The sequence below is a fragment of the Cucurbita maxima genome, unplaced genomic scaffold, assembly GCF_002738345.1.
Source record: "Cucurbita maxima cultivar Rimu unplaced genomic scaffold, Cmax_1.0 Cma_Scf00012, whole genome shotgun sequence".
NCBI lineage: Eukaryota > Viridiplantae > Streptophyta > Magnoliopsida > Cucurbitales > Cucurbitaceae > Cucurbita > Cucurbita maxima.
Genome location: NW_019272028.1, coordinates 304705 through 320607, shown reverse-complemented (window position 1 = coordinate 320607; position 15903 = coordinate 304705). Strand labels below are relative to the sequence as shown.

General features: G+C 38.3%; 5 protein-coding genes across 6 annotated transcripts; 2 read left to right on the top strand and 3 right to left on the bottom strand.

Moving 5' to 3' along the window:
• Positions 1-71: 71 nt before the first annotated feature.
• Positions 72-7046, top strand: LOC111486988 (COP9 signalosome complex subunit 3). 2 transcript variants are annotated; one of them, XM_023134185.1, is made up of 11 exons: positions 72-381; positions 709-824; positions 926-1172; positions 4489-4546; positions 4647-4736; positions 5285-5350; positions 5917-6006; positions 6155-6313; positions 6390-6511; positions 6604-6676; positions 6754-7046. In XM_023134185.1, the coding sequence occupies exons 1-11, from the start codon at positions 197-199 to the stop codon at positions 6820-6822; spliced, it is 1275 nt and encodes a 424-aa protein (XP_022989953.1). In that variant the 5' UTR covers positions 72-196; the 3' UTR covers positions 6823-7046. The 2 variants fall into 2 exon arrangements, with proteins under 2 accessions (XP_022989953.1, XP_022989954.1); XM_023134186.1 differs by lacking the exon at positions 5285-5350.
• Positions 7047-7703: 657 nt separating this feature from the next.
• LOC111486989 (50S ribosomal protein L27, chloroplastic-like) lies at positions 7704-8886 on the bottom strand. The gene is made up of 4 exons (XM_023134187.1): positions 8795-8886; positions 8406-8704; positions 8147-8248; positions 7704-8061 (listed from the first exon to the last, which is right to left on the bottom strand). Exons 2-4 carry the CDS (start codon positions 8697-8699, stop codon positions 7885-7887), a joined length of 573 nt encoding a protein of 190 aa, XP_022989955.1. The 5' UTR covers positions 8700-8704; positions 8795-8886; the 3' UTR covers positions 7704-7884.
• Positions 8887-9690: 804 nt separating this feature from the next.
• On the bottom strand, positions 9691-11796 carry LOC111487060 (zinc finger protein 511). Its single transcript, XM_023134279.1, has 4 exons — positions 11546-11796; positions 11254-11318; positions 10805-11003; positions 9691-10367 (listed from the first exon to the last, which is right to left on the bottom strand). The coding sequence occupies exons 1-4, from the start codon at positions 11660-11662 to the stop codon at positions 9999-10001; spliced, it is 750 nt and encodes a 249-aa protein (XP_022990047.1). The 5' UTR covers positions 11663-11796; the 3' UTR covers positions 9691-9998.
• A 115-nt stretch (positions 11797-11911) lies between these two features.
• LOC111487061 (peroxidase 51-like) lies at positions 11912-12700 on the top strand. The gene has a single exon (XM_023134280.1). The coding sequence runs from the start codon at positions 12154-12156 to the stop codon at positions 12535-12537; it is 384 nt and encodes a 127-aa protein (XP_022990048.1). The 5' UTR covers positions 11912-12153; the 3' UTR covers positions 12538-12700.
• Positions 12701-12988: 288 nt separating this feature from the next.
• LOC111487059 (protein NUCLEAR FUSION DEFECTIVE 4-like) lies at positions 12989-15861 on the bottom strand. Its single transcript, XM_023134278.1, has 3 exons — positions 15158-15861; positions 13705-14639; positions 12989-13632 (listed from the first exon to the last, which is right to left on the bottom strand). Exons 1-3 carry the CDS (start codon positions 15491-15493, stop codon positions 13113-13115), a joined length of 1791 nt encoding a protein of 596 aa, XP_022990046.1. The 5' UTR covers positions 15494-15861; the 3' UTR covers positions 12989-13112.
• Between the last annotated feature and the right edge of the window lie 42 nt (positions 15862-15903).

Below are 15903 nucleotides of genomic sequence, written 5' to 3'. Positions count from 1 at the left end.
TTGAGGCCGTAGGACATGGGCTCAATCCCTTCTTCCAACGATCTGGTAATTCACCCATCGGATTCCGACTTGACAAGAAAGAAAGAAGTGATCGATCAGTAGAAAGCTCCATTTCAATTGACTCTCTCGAAGGTACTCCTGTGCAGGTGATAGAGCCACTGTTTAGCTTCAACTGAGAGCTTCGCATTACCCGATCATGGGCACGGTTGAAGTTCTCGTGGCACAAATCCAAGGGCTGTCCAGCACCGCCGGCGATATCGCACGCCTCCATACTATTCTCAAGCAATCAGAAGAACTGCTTCACTCCGACACCGCTTGTTTACCTTCTGCATTGGCTCAACTTGATGCTTCCAAATATTCTTTAGGATATCTCTACATTCTGTAAGTTTTTATTCTCTGAATTGTTCTATCTGGATGTTGATTGTTTAGACAAATTAGGGCCTGGCCTGCCTTCTTGTATGATACACTACTATAGTACTATTAAGGATTCATTCCTATCGGTGAGAGATTTTTTTTGAGCAATCATTTCTTTTGGTATAAGTTTGAAGCGACGGAGTCCAAGAATTGGCGTTTGACGGGTTTGTATTGACGAGTGTGTGGTTGGAGCAGACATGGAAATGCATCTGATTAAATCCTTTTACCATTTTCATTTTGGAATATGTATGCAGAGGGACTGACCAATAATGTTTTCTTGAAATATATTTGCAGAGAGGCATACACATCCGTTCCAATTTCACAAGAGCAATACAGTTCAACTGCTCTGACTATTTCAAGATTTCTCTCTTCTTGCAACCCCGAGCAGATTCGTTTAGCACCTGAAAAATGCAAGTCATTCCTGAAAATTGATCGTTATTATTAATAACATGTGTGATTACTGCAATCTGGATTTTCGACTATCTTTAATCTGATTCTGCCGATTGTGCAGTCATCTCAGTTTGCAAGAGGTTGAAAGATCAAGTTGTCCTACTTGAAGCTCCAATTAGAGGGGTGGCTCCACTTCTTACTGCTATTAGAAAACTCCAGAACTCTTCAGAACATTTAACCACTATACATCCGGAGTTTCTCCTTCTTTGCTTATTAGCCAAGTGCTACAAAACTGGCAGATCTATATTGGATAATGATATTCTTGAGGTTGATCAACCAAGGGACCTGTTTCTTTATTGTTATTACGGGTGAGTTACTTTTCTTCTTCACCGTGAACTCTCAATTGATGTATTTTTCCTTCATTAGTAAAGATGCATTTGATTATCTTCATGTTTTTTGTCAACTTGGTTATTCCTTCATATGTTATTTCTCAAAGTTATATTTTTTTAATTTTTGCAAATGCTATCTTCTCTTTCTTTCTTTCTATCTTTCTTTATTATCCCCCTTCTCTTGGATGTTGATTTCATTCTATGTCATCTTTGAGGACTTTTATGGTGCATCTAAAATATGTTTAGTGGTCAATGATTTAGGGTGAAAAGGCTTTTATAGTGCTTCCATATGGAGTTCGGCTGCTTTTCTAGCTAAGCAAGAATTATAACGTTAAGAAATTCTATGGTGTATGTGAAACATCTTATGTAGTTAATCTAGGTTTCTTTGACTTATTTCATATTATGCTAATGAGTGTGCTACCATTTAGTCAAAATTTTCTATTGAGCTCTTTTTGAGCTCTGCTGTTTGGAGGAGTAGATCATATTTACTTTTTTTTTTATATTGTTTTTCCTTTTGTTGTAGTAGCTCGTTAGGGTTTGTTACAATTGGGTGCAATTTTGACTAATTTTGGTGGAACACCTTTTACCTTTTACCTTGCAACATTGGTTTCTTGAAACTTTGAAGACATTTAATAGGTGACACTATAGTTTAAACCCATAACCTCAAGGCACCTGGTCTATAGTTTGTTTCTTTGTCCATTCAACTAGCTAGTGGCGTATGTGTGTTTTGCTTTACGATAGTGTTATTATTGATGTGACTATGGATGAGATCGACATCTTTTCTTCTTCTTTTTTATTTTATTTTAATTTTTTTAATAAGGATAATACATGATATATTTGAAGACTTCATGCCCATCAGATTGGTAACCAACTAATATAAAAGTAATAATAAAGTCTTGGATGAGGGGAGTGCTCTCCACACTATTTTTAGTTTCTAGGGCCTTTTTTTGTTGGGATAGGGCCTTTTTTTGTTGGGAGATGGGTTCTTGAAGAAACTTTTGTTGCTACCGAATCAATCAAAGATTATGGGGAGTAAAATTTGTAAAAAGGGAGGGGTTGTCTTTAAGATTGATTGATTTTGAGAAGTATTATAATCATGTTAATTGGGATTTTTGGACAGTTTTGTGAAAAAAAAAGGGATTTGATCTGGTTTGTTGCAGATCCCCATTTAAAACTATCTTCTAATGGAGGACCTCTTAGTGGTTAGCAAGCTCAAAATTAAAATCTTTTCAACTAAGAGAATTAGGTAGGGCGATCCTCTCTCATTGCTATTGGGAGGCCTTTTTGTAAACCTTTGGTGTGATGGGAATAACTCATCGCCCCTCCTTGTTTATGTTTTTTTCACTAATACAATTTTTCATTTCTTATAAAAAAAATACCTTCGTGAGCGTTCCTTTTCCTCATAGTGGTTCACATACTTAAATAAGTTCTCATCTAGAGAGATAGATAGGTACTTGGTTGAAAGTTATATGTTGGAAGGAATAAGGTTCAAATATTCCTAGGCTATGATCAATTGGGATAAGTTTTTTGTTTCTAGCATTAATTGTTACATTTTCCCTATGCTTGCGAGGCATGAGGCTTTTTCATTGTTTCCTACTTGGATCTTTTATTATGGTGTAATCTTAGATCAATTACATTTTGGATCCCTGCCATGATTAAAATAATCTGCCTCCTTACAGGAAGACTAACTTTTGTTCAATTTGTTTTAAAAGTAGCATCTCTCCGTATCCTCAAAAGGGTGGAGAAAATTATATCTCAAAGTCTATTGAAGAGGGTAGGTTGAAGATATGGAATTTTTTACTCGTGGCTAAGTGGTTATAGCTAGTAAGGAAAAGTAGGTGACATCTAGCAAAGTGGAACAGAACACGACTATAGTAACTCAAGACACTTTCAGGAACTGATGGAAGGCTATTTCTATGGGTCTCTCTTGCTTTTCCAAATTAATCAAGTTTTCCATTGGGGAGGGATCTAGGTGTATTTTTGGAAGGGTGATGATCTTCTTTTTTTCTTTTTCCACCTCTATAACCTTTAAGAGGTTTTTTTCCTGATATAGAAGCTTGGGTTATCCTCTCTGCTTTCCTTCTATATGATTTTCCATCTTTGCCCGAGGTACTAAGACTTTCATGGTTGGACTCCAAGTCCCAATGAGTGCTTTCTTGTCAATCTTTTCGCATTGAATGCTCTTCCTTTTCATAGATTACCTTTCTTGTCCTATGCTTTGCAAGGTTAAGTTGTCCTGAAATCTTGAAAAATTTTCATGTTTGGTAGTGATAAAGTATTGATATAAAACTAAATTTGTCATAACCTATCAACTTAATCTTCCAGGTTTATTGGTGATTTCACCCAACATTAGAGCAGGAGATTCGATAATCGAACCCCTGTAATATCTTTTCCTCCCCAATTACTTTTTTTTTTTCACTTGTTAGGTCTTCTACAAGTTTTCAAGGCCACAAGTGAGGAGTGTTAAAATATTAATATAAAATTAAATTTACCATAATCCATCAACTCAAGTTTTTGGATTGATTTATGATTTAATAAGTAGCTTATATAAGCATCAAGACCACTATCTTTGTTCAAGGGTTGTTGTCTATTGGTTTTGGATATTTAGGAGTTTGTCTTTTGTAAATGCATGTTAGAGGACTTAGATTATATCTCATGGAGATGTCAATTTTCTACGGCTGGACATTTCGGGGGTGTGACATTGGTCCTAAATTGGAAATTTCATTGAAGACAACCGAAAGGCTTTTCATGAGTTGCTTTTGTTGTGAAGAGATGCAGGAGATTTGTTTAGGGTGTAAAGGAGTATTAGGAGGAGGAATGGTTTGGCCCATTTTATGCTTCCCTCTGCCCTTTATATGTATTCTTATTTTTTGAAATGATCGTTTATCTTTTATTTTTTACAACCGGAGTATATTTGTCTATTGTTTATTTTGTTTTCGTGGCTTCCTTTTGTTTCAGGCTTCTATTTGTTAATTAGCTTGTTAGCTGACTTTCATTCCTTGTTAATGAAAGTTTGGTTTCACATTTAAGTTTCTTTTTTATTTTTTATTTTTTGAAAAATCAGGCCTCTCCGAACTTTATTTATTCAATCATTTAACTGTCTTATAAAAAGACATTTATTTAATAGGAAAGCAACTAACTATGTTTAATCAGGCTTGTTGTAAGTTGTGAATGACATTGTCCTTCTAAAAAAATGTGATACATAATTTAATTCTATGAGATCATTCATATGCTGAGATTCAATTTTGTCTCTCTATAAATAGGGATTTTCTGATGATATTTTCTTATGTGACAGGGGGATGATTTGCATAGGACTAAAGCTATTTCCTAAAGCGCTTGAGCTTCTTCATAATGTGCACCATCTAATGGAACTCTTTCCATTTATACTTTTGATTTGAATTTTTTAACGTGTTTTTGGATGATCTGACAGCCATCCCCATATTTTTGTTACAGGCTGTAACTTCTCCAATGTCATCAATGAATGCTATAGCTGTTGAAGCATACAAAAAGTACATTTTGCTCTCCCTCATTTACAATGGACAAGTATGCTATTCTTTCTATCTGCTTTATTATTGATTTTAAGGCCTCAAATATTTGGAAATGAGGAAGGAATATCTGGAGGTTGTTTTTTAGATTTCATCATGTTAGGAGTATAAAATATGAATTCTGTTCTTGCTTCTTATATTGAATACTGGTACAATTGTCAATCAGATCTTAGCGTTAATAAATATTCTCATCTCTGTTTTTTTAGCTTTTTATGGCTCTACTATCTCCATATTTGTCACCTTTCTGATGGTAACTTTAAGCCTTGACCTACGGAAAAAAATCTCGAAAAAATGAGATGTTCCACCATGGAGGTGGGTAATGTGTAATTATTATTTCCTCAACAAGGATGTAAATTGTGTGATCATCGTTGGATTTTGACTAGCTGAGCAAAATATCTCGAATATTTGTTTCATAGAATTTTAAACATAGTAACACTTTGCAGCATAACGGGGTTCTTGTTGCTTTTAGCTTTGAGACACTTAGTATGCTTTTATTTCCTATGATGTTAAGGAGACTAATTTGCCTCTACATGCATCTGATGGCAGTTTTCGATTAGTCTCCCGAAGTACACTTCTTCAGTAGCACAGAGAAATTTGAAAATTTTCTGTCAGGTACTGTAAATTTGAACTGAAAAGCTTCTCTTTGTTCATGGACAAATACTTGGATACATTTATTTCAATGTTTAATTTCAACAAAATGTGAAGTTACCTCATTTTGAAACTGTAGGAATCAATGATCATTTTTGGATTTAGTTATCAATTTTAGAAATGAAAATCAAATCCATCAATGGAACGATGGATCTAGACTTGCTTGAAATTAGAAATTTTCTTTGCCATGAGTGATGCAGTTCTTTATTGCAATCCTGAAAAATTGTCCATCAAGCTCTAGATGTAGATGCCATCTAGATTGTATATAGGTGGAGCGCAATCTTATTTATGATTGATCAAAGCAGCATTGTGGGTATAATAGATATAAATTGCTCTTAGAGTGAATGATTTAGTGCTGGTCTACTTTGGTATATTTTAGCTTCAAATGTGCTGATGGAAACTATGGATTTGGGTTACAAAAAAATGTATTATTCAGATCCAGTTGCTATCCATGTGCTTGTATCCCCCTTCCCTTTTCTGTGATCCAAGTGACGTGTCTATGCTACTTGTTTTTCTTTCCTCTTCTACAGCCCTACATTGAACTGGCAAATAGTTATAGCACGGGAAACGTTGACGAATTAGACACTGTTTTTCAAACAAACAGGGAGAAATTTGAAAATGTAAGAATTCCTATTTCACTATGTTATCACTTCAGATTGGTCCAATTAAATGGTGTGTGCATGCAGCAGAGAAGAGACCTTTGGTTTGTCAATCTATCATTTGTATGCTTCTGGGTTTTGATATGAGTAATTGATCGTGTTATACCAGGACAACAATCTTGGACTCGTAAAGCAGGCTGTATCTTCTCTGTATAAACGCAACATTCAGAGATTGACGCAGACGTACTTGACCCTCTCTCTTCAAGATATAGCCAATTCTGTTAAACTCAACAGCCCTAAGGAAGCTGAAATGCATGTGCTACGAATGGTAATTTCATAATTGCAGGATTAATATATTAATCAACCTCCATCTCTTGTAATATCAGTTTTTGTTCCAATTTTAGATCCAGGACGGTGAGATTTTTGCAACAATTAATCAAAAGGATGGAATGGTCAGCTTTCTAGAGGATTCTGAGCAGTACAAATCCTGCAAGATGGTTGAGCATATTGACTCGTCGATCCAGAGGTATGATGTTTGGGATTGATTGATTGTGGGATGTTCGGTTCAGGTCTTTTCAGCATACTTCATTGCTCTTTTCCTTCCTCTACTCGCAACAGGATGATGAAACTTGCGAAAAAGCTGACTGCAATGGATGAAAGTATATCATATGATCCTCTGTATCTAGCAAAGGTGAGCATCTCTAAATCAAAATCTGATTTTGAATTGTAGATAGGTAAAACTAAAAAAAGAAAATTTGCTGTTTTCAGGCTGGAAGAGAGAGGCAGAGATTCGATTATGACGACTTCGATTCTGTTCCTCAAAAATTTAATATTTGAATGGATAACCCCCACCCCCCACCCCCCACCCTATGTACTGTGGATATTATAGAACAGGGAATTTTGAGGAGAGCAATGCAAAATGATTTGTATCTTTTTCCTTCCGCGCGTTATTGTTCCAAGAGACGAAGCCCGTTAAAAGGGCCATTTGCTCCTCGTGAGAAATGTATGTTGGTAATCCGTCCTCTTTTCTCAAAAACTAATTTTGAAAAAGTTTGCCCTTTCTTCAAGTGTCTAATTCCATCCTGTAATATCCTCCCCCGTTTTTGAATGGGACACAGAGATAAGGCTTCTGAAAGTTAAAAGATAAAAAAAGTCTAAACATTTAGTTATTAAGTAGACGTCCAAAGCACATCAACAATGAGACTAATTTCTTGTTCTTTCTTGTTCATCTTCCGACGAGCTCCAGGAAGAACCAGCGTTCACTTATCTTAATAAAACTCACCAACGCCCTTCAATTTCATATGCGAAGCCCTCTATCTATTGCACCAGTGGAGTGTGTGATACCCATAGAGTTGTAATGAAACTTCCAAGTTTCAATGAGCACGGAGTGGAGACAGAAAATAATTACCCTCTTTTTAAAGAACATAAGATCCAAACCTCTAATTACCTCTAATTTTCAAAATTGATAGATTACATATGTAGAAGTTATTGTATAATTTCCTCATAAAAGTTCTTGATTTTGCCCCCTGATGTCAATGATCATCTAGCTCGATACAGTTCGGTTCGAGAAACACATAGGGAAGTCTTATTTGATTGATGGTCTTTATCCACAGAGGAATACCACTTTCTTTTCAGTATCTTATGCACCATATCCTGAACTTTCTTATGTTATCAATTCCCAATAAACATAATTTGTTGTATGCCATTTCAACAGAAAATTCATCAAAATCACTCAGTATTATCTGTTGAGAATAATTATGAAACATGATCCCGTGAAGAATCCAGCAAATTATATGTGCACAAACTAAAGAAAACAGAAGCTAGTGAAGCAGACCTTCTTACTGCAACAGATCATCAGAGCTTTTCAACAAGCAGAGAATGAAGAGCAGCCTCTGGAAATCAGCAAATTGGATTGGTTACTGGTGCATCAGTGGAAGCTAATATTAGTTGAGCTTGAGCAACGACGCCTTCCTTCCTTGCTTTCTTGCGCTCTCTTTGCAGCCTGAAGTACTCCCTCTTCCTTGCTCTATAGCTGTTGGGATTCTCAGGCTGCACTTCTCTTGGGTACACACTCACCTGCAATCAAATAAGTATAACACTTCATTCCTGCAATGTAACTTACACTACCCACATAATGAAAAGTCTAGGTTCGAAGTGAAACCTTCTTCTTGTCAGGTCCATACTTCTCAAATTTTACAAGCCCATCAATCAATGAGAAAATTGTATGGTCCTTGCCAAGCCCCACATTCTTTCCGGCATGGAACTGAAACGAATGGTACAACAACAGAACTCAATTACAAACAACTGATGTACGTCTGCGTTTTAACCCCCTTCCATGCTCATAAATGCCCTAGACAATGGGCGGAATGGGTATCCACTTCAAAATTGAAGTGAAAAAAATGCGTGGATGGAGGAATTACCTTGGTTCCGCGCTGGCGGACGATAATGGAACCGGGCTTGGCGACTTGATCACCAAAGATTTTAACGCCGAGCCTCTGGCCTTTGGAATCGCGGCCATTCTTGGTGCTTCCAGCTCCTTTCTTGTGTGCACTTTCGATGGTTAAAGGGAATCTGTTAGGAAAGGAGACGGAGAGGTTGGGAGGGGGTTGAATGGAACCGAAATCGCCCTTGAAGAAGGAAGAAGAAGAGGAAGAGACCAGAGAGAGGCCTCTGAATGCACCAACTAGGTTTAAACTCATGGCTGTAACAGGCATTTTCGGTGTGCCCAGAAACAAATTTTGAAGCGAAGAAAATGAATGAACAATTGGAAGGGACGAAACAGGATTGAAGACGGGGAGCGAATGCGAACCTTATCCTTGGAATCACAACCGCCGCAATTCTACAAAAACTGTAAAACAGAGGCAAAAATGAAACGACGACGCTATGGCCAACCTTAAAATTTAATGTTCCCAAGCCAAGCCAAGCCAAGTGCTCATCTTGCATTTTAATCACACAAATCATTTGCATTCCTAGTTTCCGATGATGATTTGTAATTTAGAAAAGTCATATAATATAAAATGAAATTATAAACCATAAAGAATACTTTCATTCATTTTACCTGAGCAGGGAGGGGAGGGGAGGGGAGGGGAGGGGACGGGAGGGGACGGGAAGCCTTACTCATCCCCATCTCTATCACCTATTTCATTCTTTACTCCATTGAAATTCTTCGATTATTTTTGTGGAGATCGGAGCAAGTGGAGAGTTTTCGACGATAATCATGTGAATAAAACTTAGAATAAAATTTAGAAATTCTCTCTTTGAAAATATATTTATATTTACATTAAGCAGGGCCGGAACGAAAAACATAATCCCGTCTCCAACCCCATTTAAAAATATATTTATATCTAACTCACTCTCTCTATCTAAAACGGGGAATTTCACCCCATTCGAAATTGGGCCTGAATTAAATGGACAGCTCGGTAACTTTTGACTTAGATTTGATGGTTGTAGTCAACTTAAACAAACTCATCCATTATTCAAAAGAGGTTAAAGAGTTAATATGTTTAACCCAGCTATTCACACTTAAACGATTCAAATATATTGTTTGCAATAACTTACGTTTACATTAATGCATTGAAATATCCTTCTAATCTCATCAGAATCGAGACTCAAACATTTCTAGCGACAATATTTCCTTCATAACTAGGATAGGCAAATAACAACTGATCCTCTAATTCTTCTATCAACATTGTAACCATTCATCCATTTCAATATATTTTGATTCTTTCACTAAGATAGTAAATTGCAAGTCAAATAAAAACTAATTCTGCTATCTTGAGATGCAAGATCTTCCCATCATTTCACATATTATCTCAAATTACATCCCAACTACAAAATAACACGAATCGTCCCATTGATGAGGTTAAGAATCTATATATCAAATGAGAAAAAACTAACCACGTTGCAGCACCAGATACCCTTGAGAAGAACTAAGGAAAAAACAGCAAAAATGGGAAGCAGATGAGCTAGAACTGATAGGTACTATACCCTTACTTGGTCTAGATGCAGAACTTTTATTTGTTTGATCCTGCTGTTGAGGAGTCTGAAACTTTATCACGCTGAACTGCTCGAGGAACAAACGTTAACCCTCGAGTGTGCCTTCGACCAAAGCTGACTGATGATGGAGTTGAGCCCGAAGTACTTAGTTTAGATACTCCCAAAATGAGGCCATCCATGGTTTCATTCTCGGCTTCCATTTTGGAAGTTTCTTCCCTTGGTTGAAGTACTTGTTTACGATATAATTTCTGTCTTTGTTTCTTAGAAGGAGGAGCCTTCTTAAAGAATTCAAATGAAGCAGAAAACGTATGCTTGTCCACTAGATGCTGCTGTCTGCTTTTGTAGCTCTTGAACTTCAAACCACAACCTTCCACCAGGCATTCATACTGTGAAATATTTCAAGTTACATCAATCAGTAGCATATTTCAAGTGAAATGATAATATAATCTAAAAAAGAGATGGGGTTATATGAGTTATCCTTTCATTCTATTGCAGCAATGCTACTCTTTTTCTGTTTCAGTGTTCTTCTCGACCAAGAATTTGGAAAAGAAATCAAGTTTAAATTATACTAGTAGGTCAGTCCCCCAGAAAACTAAAGCTCCGATCCCTCCCCACTAACAATGATTAAAAGCTTCATGCTCAAGTCTGTTATCCTAAACATACAGAGCAATAACAATATATGAACTATTGAAACTTCAACGTAGACCTCAAAGCCCCAACTCGATAAAAAGGACAATGTGAAGCATACGTAATTCCCTGTATCTACAGATCAGTACAGATGCAGAACAGAAATATATAGGATAACAAGTTCGAAGTTATATACCATGTCATAGCCACGAGCAACTTTGGCTTGAAAGAACGAGTCGTGTGCCTCAGACACATGCAGACTAAGCAGTCGTGATGTTGGATATACTCGGGGGCAAACTGAACAAGAGGCAGTATGCCGTGAATTGTAGTGATCTTCAAAGTCATCCAGTGATTTCAAGTGCGCACCACAACCGACTATTGGGCAAAAGATTTTCCTATACAGATTACAATGACAAATTCCAATAATAAAACACTGGAAACTCGAGAATGGACTGTTGATGATACATTGAAAATAAAGGAAGAAATACTGAAATAGTCAACACAAACCATTGGTTCCAACTTGGCTATGAATTTTCCTCTAGGAATTTGTAACCAATCCAATTAATTTGAACTTCTAAAGAGTTCTTGAGACTTGTTAACATCTAAAATCATGATATATGAGCAAATAGCAAACTAAAGCTTTACCTGCCGACATCAACTACCATATTATGAAGCTGGAGCTTTTCATCTTCGGTTAAATCCAAGGCAACCTTCAAAATTATACGAAAAACAAGAAGAAATGGAATATCATGAGCGTCAATAATAGGGATTAGAATGAAAACTGCGCAAGTCAACAAACAGAAAACTCAAAACCTAGCAAGCTACAGTATCAATCAAACAAACATACTCAAAATCATGCAATGACCAAGAGTTTATTTCATGAATACAGTATAAAATCAGCAACAAACAAACGCATACAGGAGAGAGCCACAAAAACCTGTTTGGCTAAGATTTCGCGCTCGACATTACCAGAGGCGAAGAAGGGAGAATCAGGGTCGAACCTCCGTTGGAAAGGCTTCCAGTACGGAAACTCCGATTGGGTTTCAACTTCCATGGTACCGTTGCAAGAAGGAAGATTCTTTCAATTAGGTTTGAAATTGAACCGCTGAAGGCCGAAGGGACGCTAATTAACCTTCAAATTTCAATCGCGAAATGTCCCGATCGGGATCCGACCCGCAGCACTCCGGGTTAGACCCACCCAGCAATATATCCGATTCAAATTTTGTAATTTTTTATTTATTTTATTATTATTATTATTATAAATTGGTAATATTCCTTGAAACGACAAAGAAGCCAATAAAATTGCGGGTATAAAAAGAGGGGAAAAAAAAAAAGCATAAAAAATAGAGAGAATGGAATTAAAGGGGTTTTGGAAACCAATTAAACCTCACAATTGATTCGTGACTTACAGGCCGGAGGCCCAAATTTCAACGTCGAGTTAGGACGGCGTGACGGCCTCATTTCCAAAGCCTCACGCGTCGACGGCAATTTACCATCTCCAAATTTCGACCTAAACGCCCTGACTTCGATCTTCGCCAAACCGACATGATTGCTCTCTCCGGTGCCCACACCATCGGCGCCTCCCACTGCAACCGCTTCGCCGACCGCCTGTTCTCCTCCTCCGGCGTCGATCCCTCGCTTAACCGAGCCTACGCCGAACAGATAAAGCAAGCCTGTCCTCGAAATGTTGACCCAAACGTCGTGGTCCAGCTAGATCCGACCACTCCTAACACGTTCGACAACGTGTATTACCAGAATCTGATAGACGGGAAAGGACTATTCAAATCGGACGAGATTCTGTTCACGAGCTCGGCGTCGAAGTCGACGGTGGTGGAATTTGCGAACAATGGAGGGGAGTTCAATGCGGCGTTTGGGGTTAAGACGGGGAGGGCGGGAGAGATAAGGAGAGATTGCAGCGCCTTTAATTGACTGGGAGAGATTGATGGAGCTTTAACAATGGCTTCCATACAATTGAATAAAAACTACATTAATTAACAGCAACAACAACATTATTTGCTCCAAAATTATGTTCATTCATAATATTAATTAAACGGGAATTTATCTTTCGAATCATTTGAACAAATAATAAAAAATACTACCACATAATATTTTATCTAAACAGACAAGACGACAAAAATTACCAAAATAAATAAATAAATAGCATTTTTTTTTAAATTCACCGACCAATAATGGTGAATCCTCAATATAAAATGTTCCACAACAATTATATATATATATATAATTTTTTTTTTTTTTTTTTTTTTTAAGGGAGGAAGGGAGGAATGTGGCACATGAAGATGACTGTTTCTCTTCCACCCGACTGCAGTCTGCAACACACAGGAAAAAGCTTTTACATCAAAGGGTGAAGAATTCTTAAGTGTAACAGTGAAGCAAATATCCATTTCGGGTTCTCGTGTCGTTCTTGCAATGCCATCCGAGCAAATAATTCACTCGATCTCAAAATAAAAAACATGAAAAAGAATAACACGACGAATGAAACCGGTCTAGGAGAGCGTCGAAGCTCGGGATTTTCCGTACAGGTTGTAGTACACACCTTTTGTCCGGTGCACCAAAATCAAACTTAACATGCCTGCAATAGCACAGAATCCAGCCATTATCATACAAGTTAGAAAGAAACATATAGCACCGTCGCACTTGAGCGGTGCATCGACATGAAGTCTGCTGAACCAAACTGATGAGGAGCTCTGCAGCTGTGAGAGACCATTATGTGCTTGCTTCTCTGCTTCACTATCATATATACTGCTCGCAATTAGGCCCGAAAATATCAGAGATCCCATCGGAGTTGAGAGAGTCAGGAAGTTGTATAAAGCCCCGAACTTTTTCAACCCAAACAACTCCGAGGCAGTAGCAGGCACAATTGCCCAGTGAGCCCCGTATCCGAGCCCCGTGATGAGTGTGCCAATGTACATTGCCCCGGGCCATCCCATACCGATGAAGATATGCCCAAATATCATAAGGAATTGTGCAGTTGCCATAGCAATGGGCCTTGGATAAGCATAATCTCTGTTCAACAAAAGTATAAAGTATTAAGAGAAGTATACAGTTTTATGACTCTAACTGAAATCATTTTCGTACCTCACAACGATCTCAGAGAAGTAACCGCCACCAACCCGGCCAAGAAAGTTCCATATGCTGATCAGGGATACAAAAATATGCGTATTATCATAGCCTAAAGACTGACTCATCTGTCCGAGGTTATCGATCACGGTCAACCCAGTTCCAGAGCCAAGGAGAAGGGAGAAGAATATAAGCCAAAAGTCTGCTTTGATCAAAGCTTGACCCAAAGTAAAGTCCTCCCCTCTACGAGGACCCTTCCTCCTCTTGACTCGTACTGCTCCTTCTGCAGCTGCCTGCAATAGTCTTGCTTGCAACTGAGCAATGCGTTTTTGTCGCTCCAATGCAGGGAGTAAGTCCTCTCCCTCCGATTTTTCATCTTCGACCTCACTAAATATCACTTCATGACCATCTGGTTCAGATCTAGCAGGCTCCTGTTTAGGTGACTGTTGCAAGAGAGCCTCTTGCTCGGGATACGCCATTGTTTCCGAGCTAAAAGTCAATATCACAGGAATCAAAAAGGGAGTAAGAAGGATAACAAACATAACAGCAGTGAAAATGGCTATCACAGTGGGGCTCAAATCAACAAGATCCTCAACAAGCATGACTCCCATTAGATATGCAGCCAAAAGGAGGCAGACACCATAAACACTACTAAAGCTCATGCCATCGGACGGCCTCACTTGTCGATGACCAGCAACGGGTCGGATAAAGAACATCATACCAATAGCCACAAGAGCAGGACCTACTGCTATCATGAAAATAAGATTGGCTGAATCAGGGAAATGCATGATTGCATATATTTGAGTCAAAATTGCACCACTTAAACCAGCAAAGCCTTTCAAGATCCCTACCACCGGACCCCTACTCTTCGGAAAGTTTTGTACGCAAGAAACCAAAGAAACTGTGTTGAAGTATGTCTCCCCATTCGTTCCCACAAACACAAGAACGCACATCTGCACAATGATATCCATACTTAACCAACCAGAAATTGTTCTTAAACTTCAACAGATTAGAGTGGCCCAGTAGCCAACGCACAGGCTAAGATTGATTCAGGAACATTCAAAACAACTTTTTAATAGCCTCAATCAACATATAGATTCAGCAAATCTATTTGTAAAGTATTTTCATAGCAATCAGTGTTTCCATCATTGAATATTCAACAAAATTGCTTCTATAATCTCAGTGAAACATTTTATCAAACAGATAAGCTGCATCCCGCCGAGTTTTTCGACAACCCATCTAAAGAAAAAATCATCCCCCCACACCCAAATGCGCTTTTGAGAGTAATCAACTCGTTGACCACTTTGCAAATTTTGAAACCATTCTCAATGAGGATCTGATCATGGATATCCGTTTCGAACTATCGAGAGACGAAGATCCAAACCCAAAAAGAAATGGAAATGGAATCCGAATAGAAACTCAAATAGAGGAATTAAAAGAAAGAAAAAAGAGGGAAAGATACGAAACTTACAGCCCAGAGAGGCAAAACAGGAGCTCGACCAGTGACGATGAGCCAAACCCAACCATACCCAATAAAGTTATTGAGAGCACCGACTAATAAAGTTCCCCAGAACGGCAATATCTCCGACAAGGTTCCGGCCAAAATGCCAACGCTATCGCCAAGATCCTTCGCGACACCGAGCCGCGCAATTTGCTTCTGATTATAACTCAAATTCGTCTTGATCACCGGCGATATGCTTCCGAAAAGATACCCAATTCCGGCGCAAGATTGTACCCATATTGCAGCCACAAAAACCAACCATCGGTTGTTCAAAAAGGCCACAAGCTTCTCATTCACCCGACCCATTGAATGCCCACAACCCCAGCTCTGTCCGATTAAGCGCCCGTCGGGAAACTTGGATGCGAGAATGGAGGTAAGGAATAGAGGAACGTGTAAAGAAGGAGGTCAATTGGCAGAGAGGCGTGGGACAAACACAGCGCAGGCAGTGAGAAACGGGGAATGATAACGTGGGGTCGGGCGATGGAAATGGGTGGCAAAATAAAGAAGGGTTATTTTGATTATTTATTAGAGATACAAACATCCCCATGAATATGATAGCGCTCCCACAACTGTTCTGATATGCAAGCACCATACGCAAGAAACTAGAAGCTGGCAATGGCTACCTCCATCAAAATTAGAAGAACACGACGAAGCAAAATTGAAAATCTGCCAGAAATTTTACCTTTTCAATTTAAAGCCTCCAGCCTTTTGAAATC

Coding starts and splice junctions, on each gene's coding strand:
- LOC111487059 (XM_023134278.1), bottom strand. CDS start 15,493: ATGGGTCGGGTGAATGAGAAGCTTGTGGCCTTTTTGAACAACCGATGG. Junction 14,640..15,157: donor CTGTTTTGCCTCTCTGGGCT/GTAAGTTTCGTA, acceptor ATCATTGTGCAG/ATGTGCGTTCTTGTGTTTGT. Junction 13,633..13,704: donor TTCTCTGAGATCGTTGTGAG/GTACGAAAATGA, acceptor TTTGTTGAACAG/AGATTATGCTTATCCAAGGC.
- LOC111486988 (XM_023134185.1), top strand. CDS start 197: ATGGGCACGGTTGAAGTTCTCGTGGCACAAATCCAAGGGCTGTCCAGC. Junction 825..925: donor TCGTTTAGCACCTGAAAAAT/GCAAGTCATTCC, acceptor CCGATTGTGCAG/TCATCTCAGTTTGCAAGAGG. Junction 4,737..5,284: donor CCCTCATTTACAATGGACAA/GTATGCTATTCT, acceptor ATCTGATGGCAG/TTTTCGATTAGTCTCCCGAA.
- LOC111486989 (XM_023134187.1), bottom strand. CDS start 8,699: ATGCCTGTTACAGCCATGAGTTTAAACCTAGTTGGTGCATTCAGAGGC. Junction 8,249..8,405: donor TCCGCCAGCGCGGAACCAAG/GTAATTCCTCCA, acceptor CATTCGTTTCAG/TTCCATGCCGGAAAGAATGT. Junction 8,062..8,146: donor ATGGACCTGACAAGAAGAAG/GTTTCACTTCGA, acceptor ATTTGATTGCAG/GTGAGTGTGTACCCAAGAGA.
- LOC111487060 (XM_023134279.1), bottom strand. CDS start 11,662: ATGGAAGTTGAAACCCAATCGGAGTTTCCGTACTGGAAGCCTTTCCAA. Junction 11,319..11,545: donor GCGAAATCTTAGCCAAACAG/GTTTTTGTGGCT, acceptor ATAATTTTGAAG/GTTGCCTTGGATTTAACCGA. Junction 11,004..11,253: donor ATGGTAGTTGATGTCGGCAG/GTAAAGCTTTAG, acceptor TAATCTGTATAG/GAAAATCTTTTGCCCAATAG.
- LOC111487061 (XM_023134280.1), top strand. CDS start 12,154: ATGATTGCTCTCTCCGGTGCCCACACCATCGGCGCCTCCCACTGCAAC.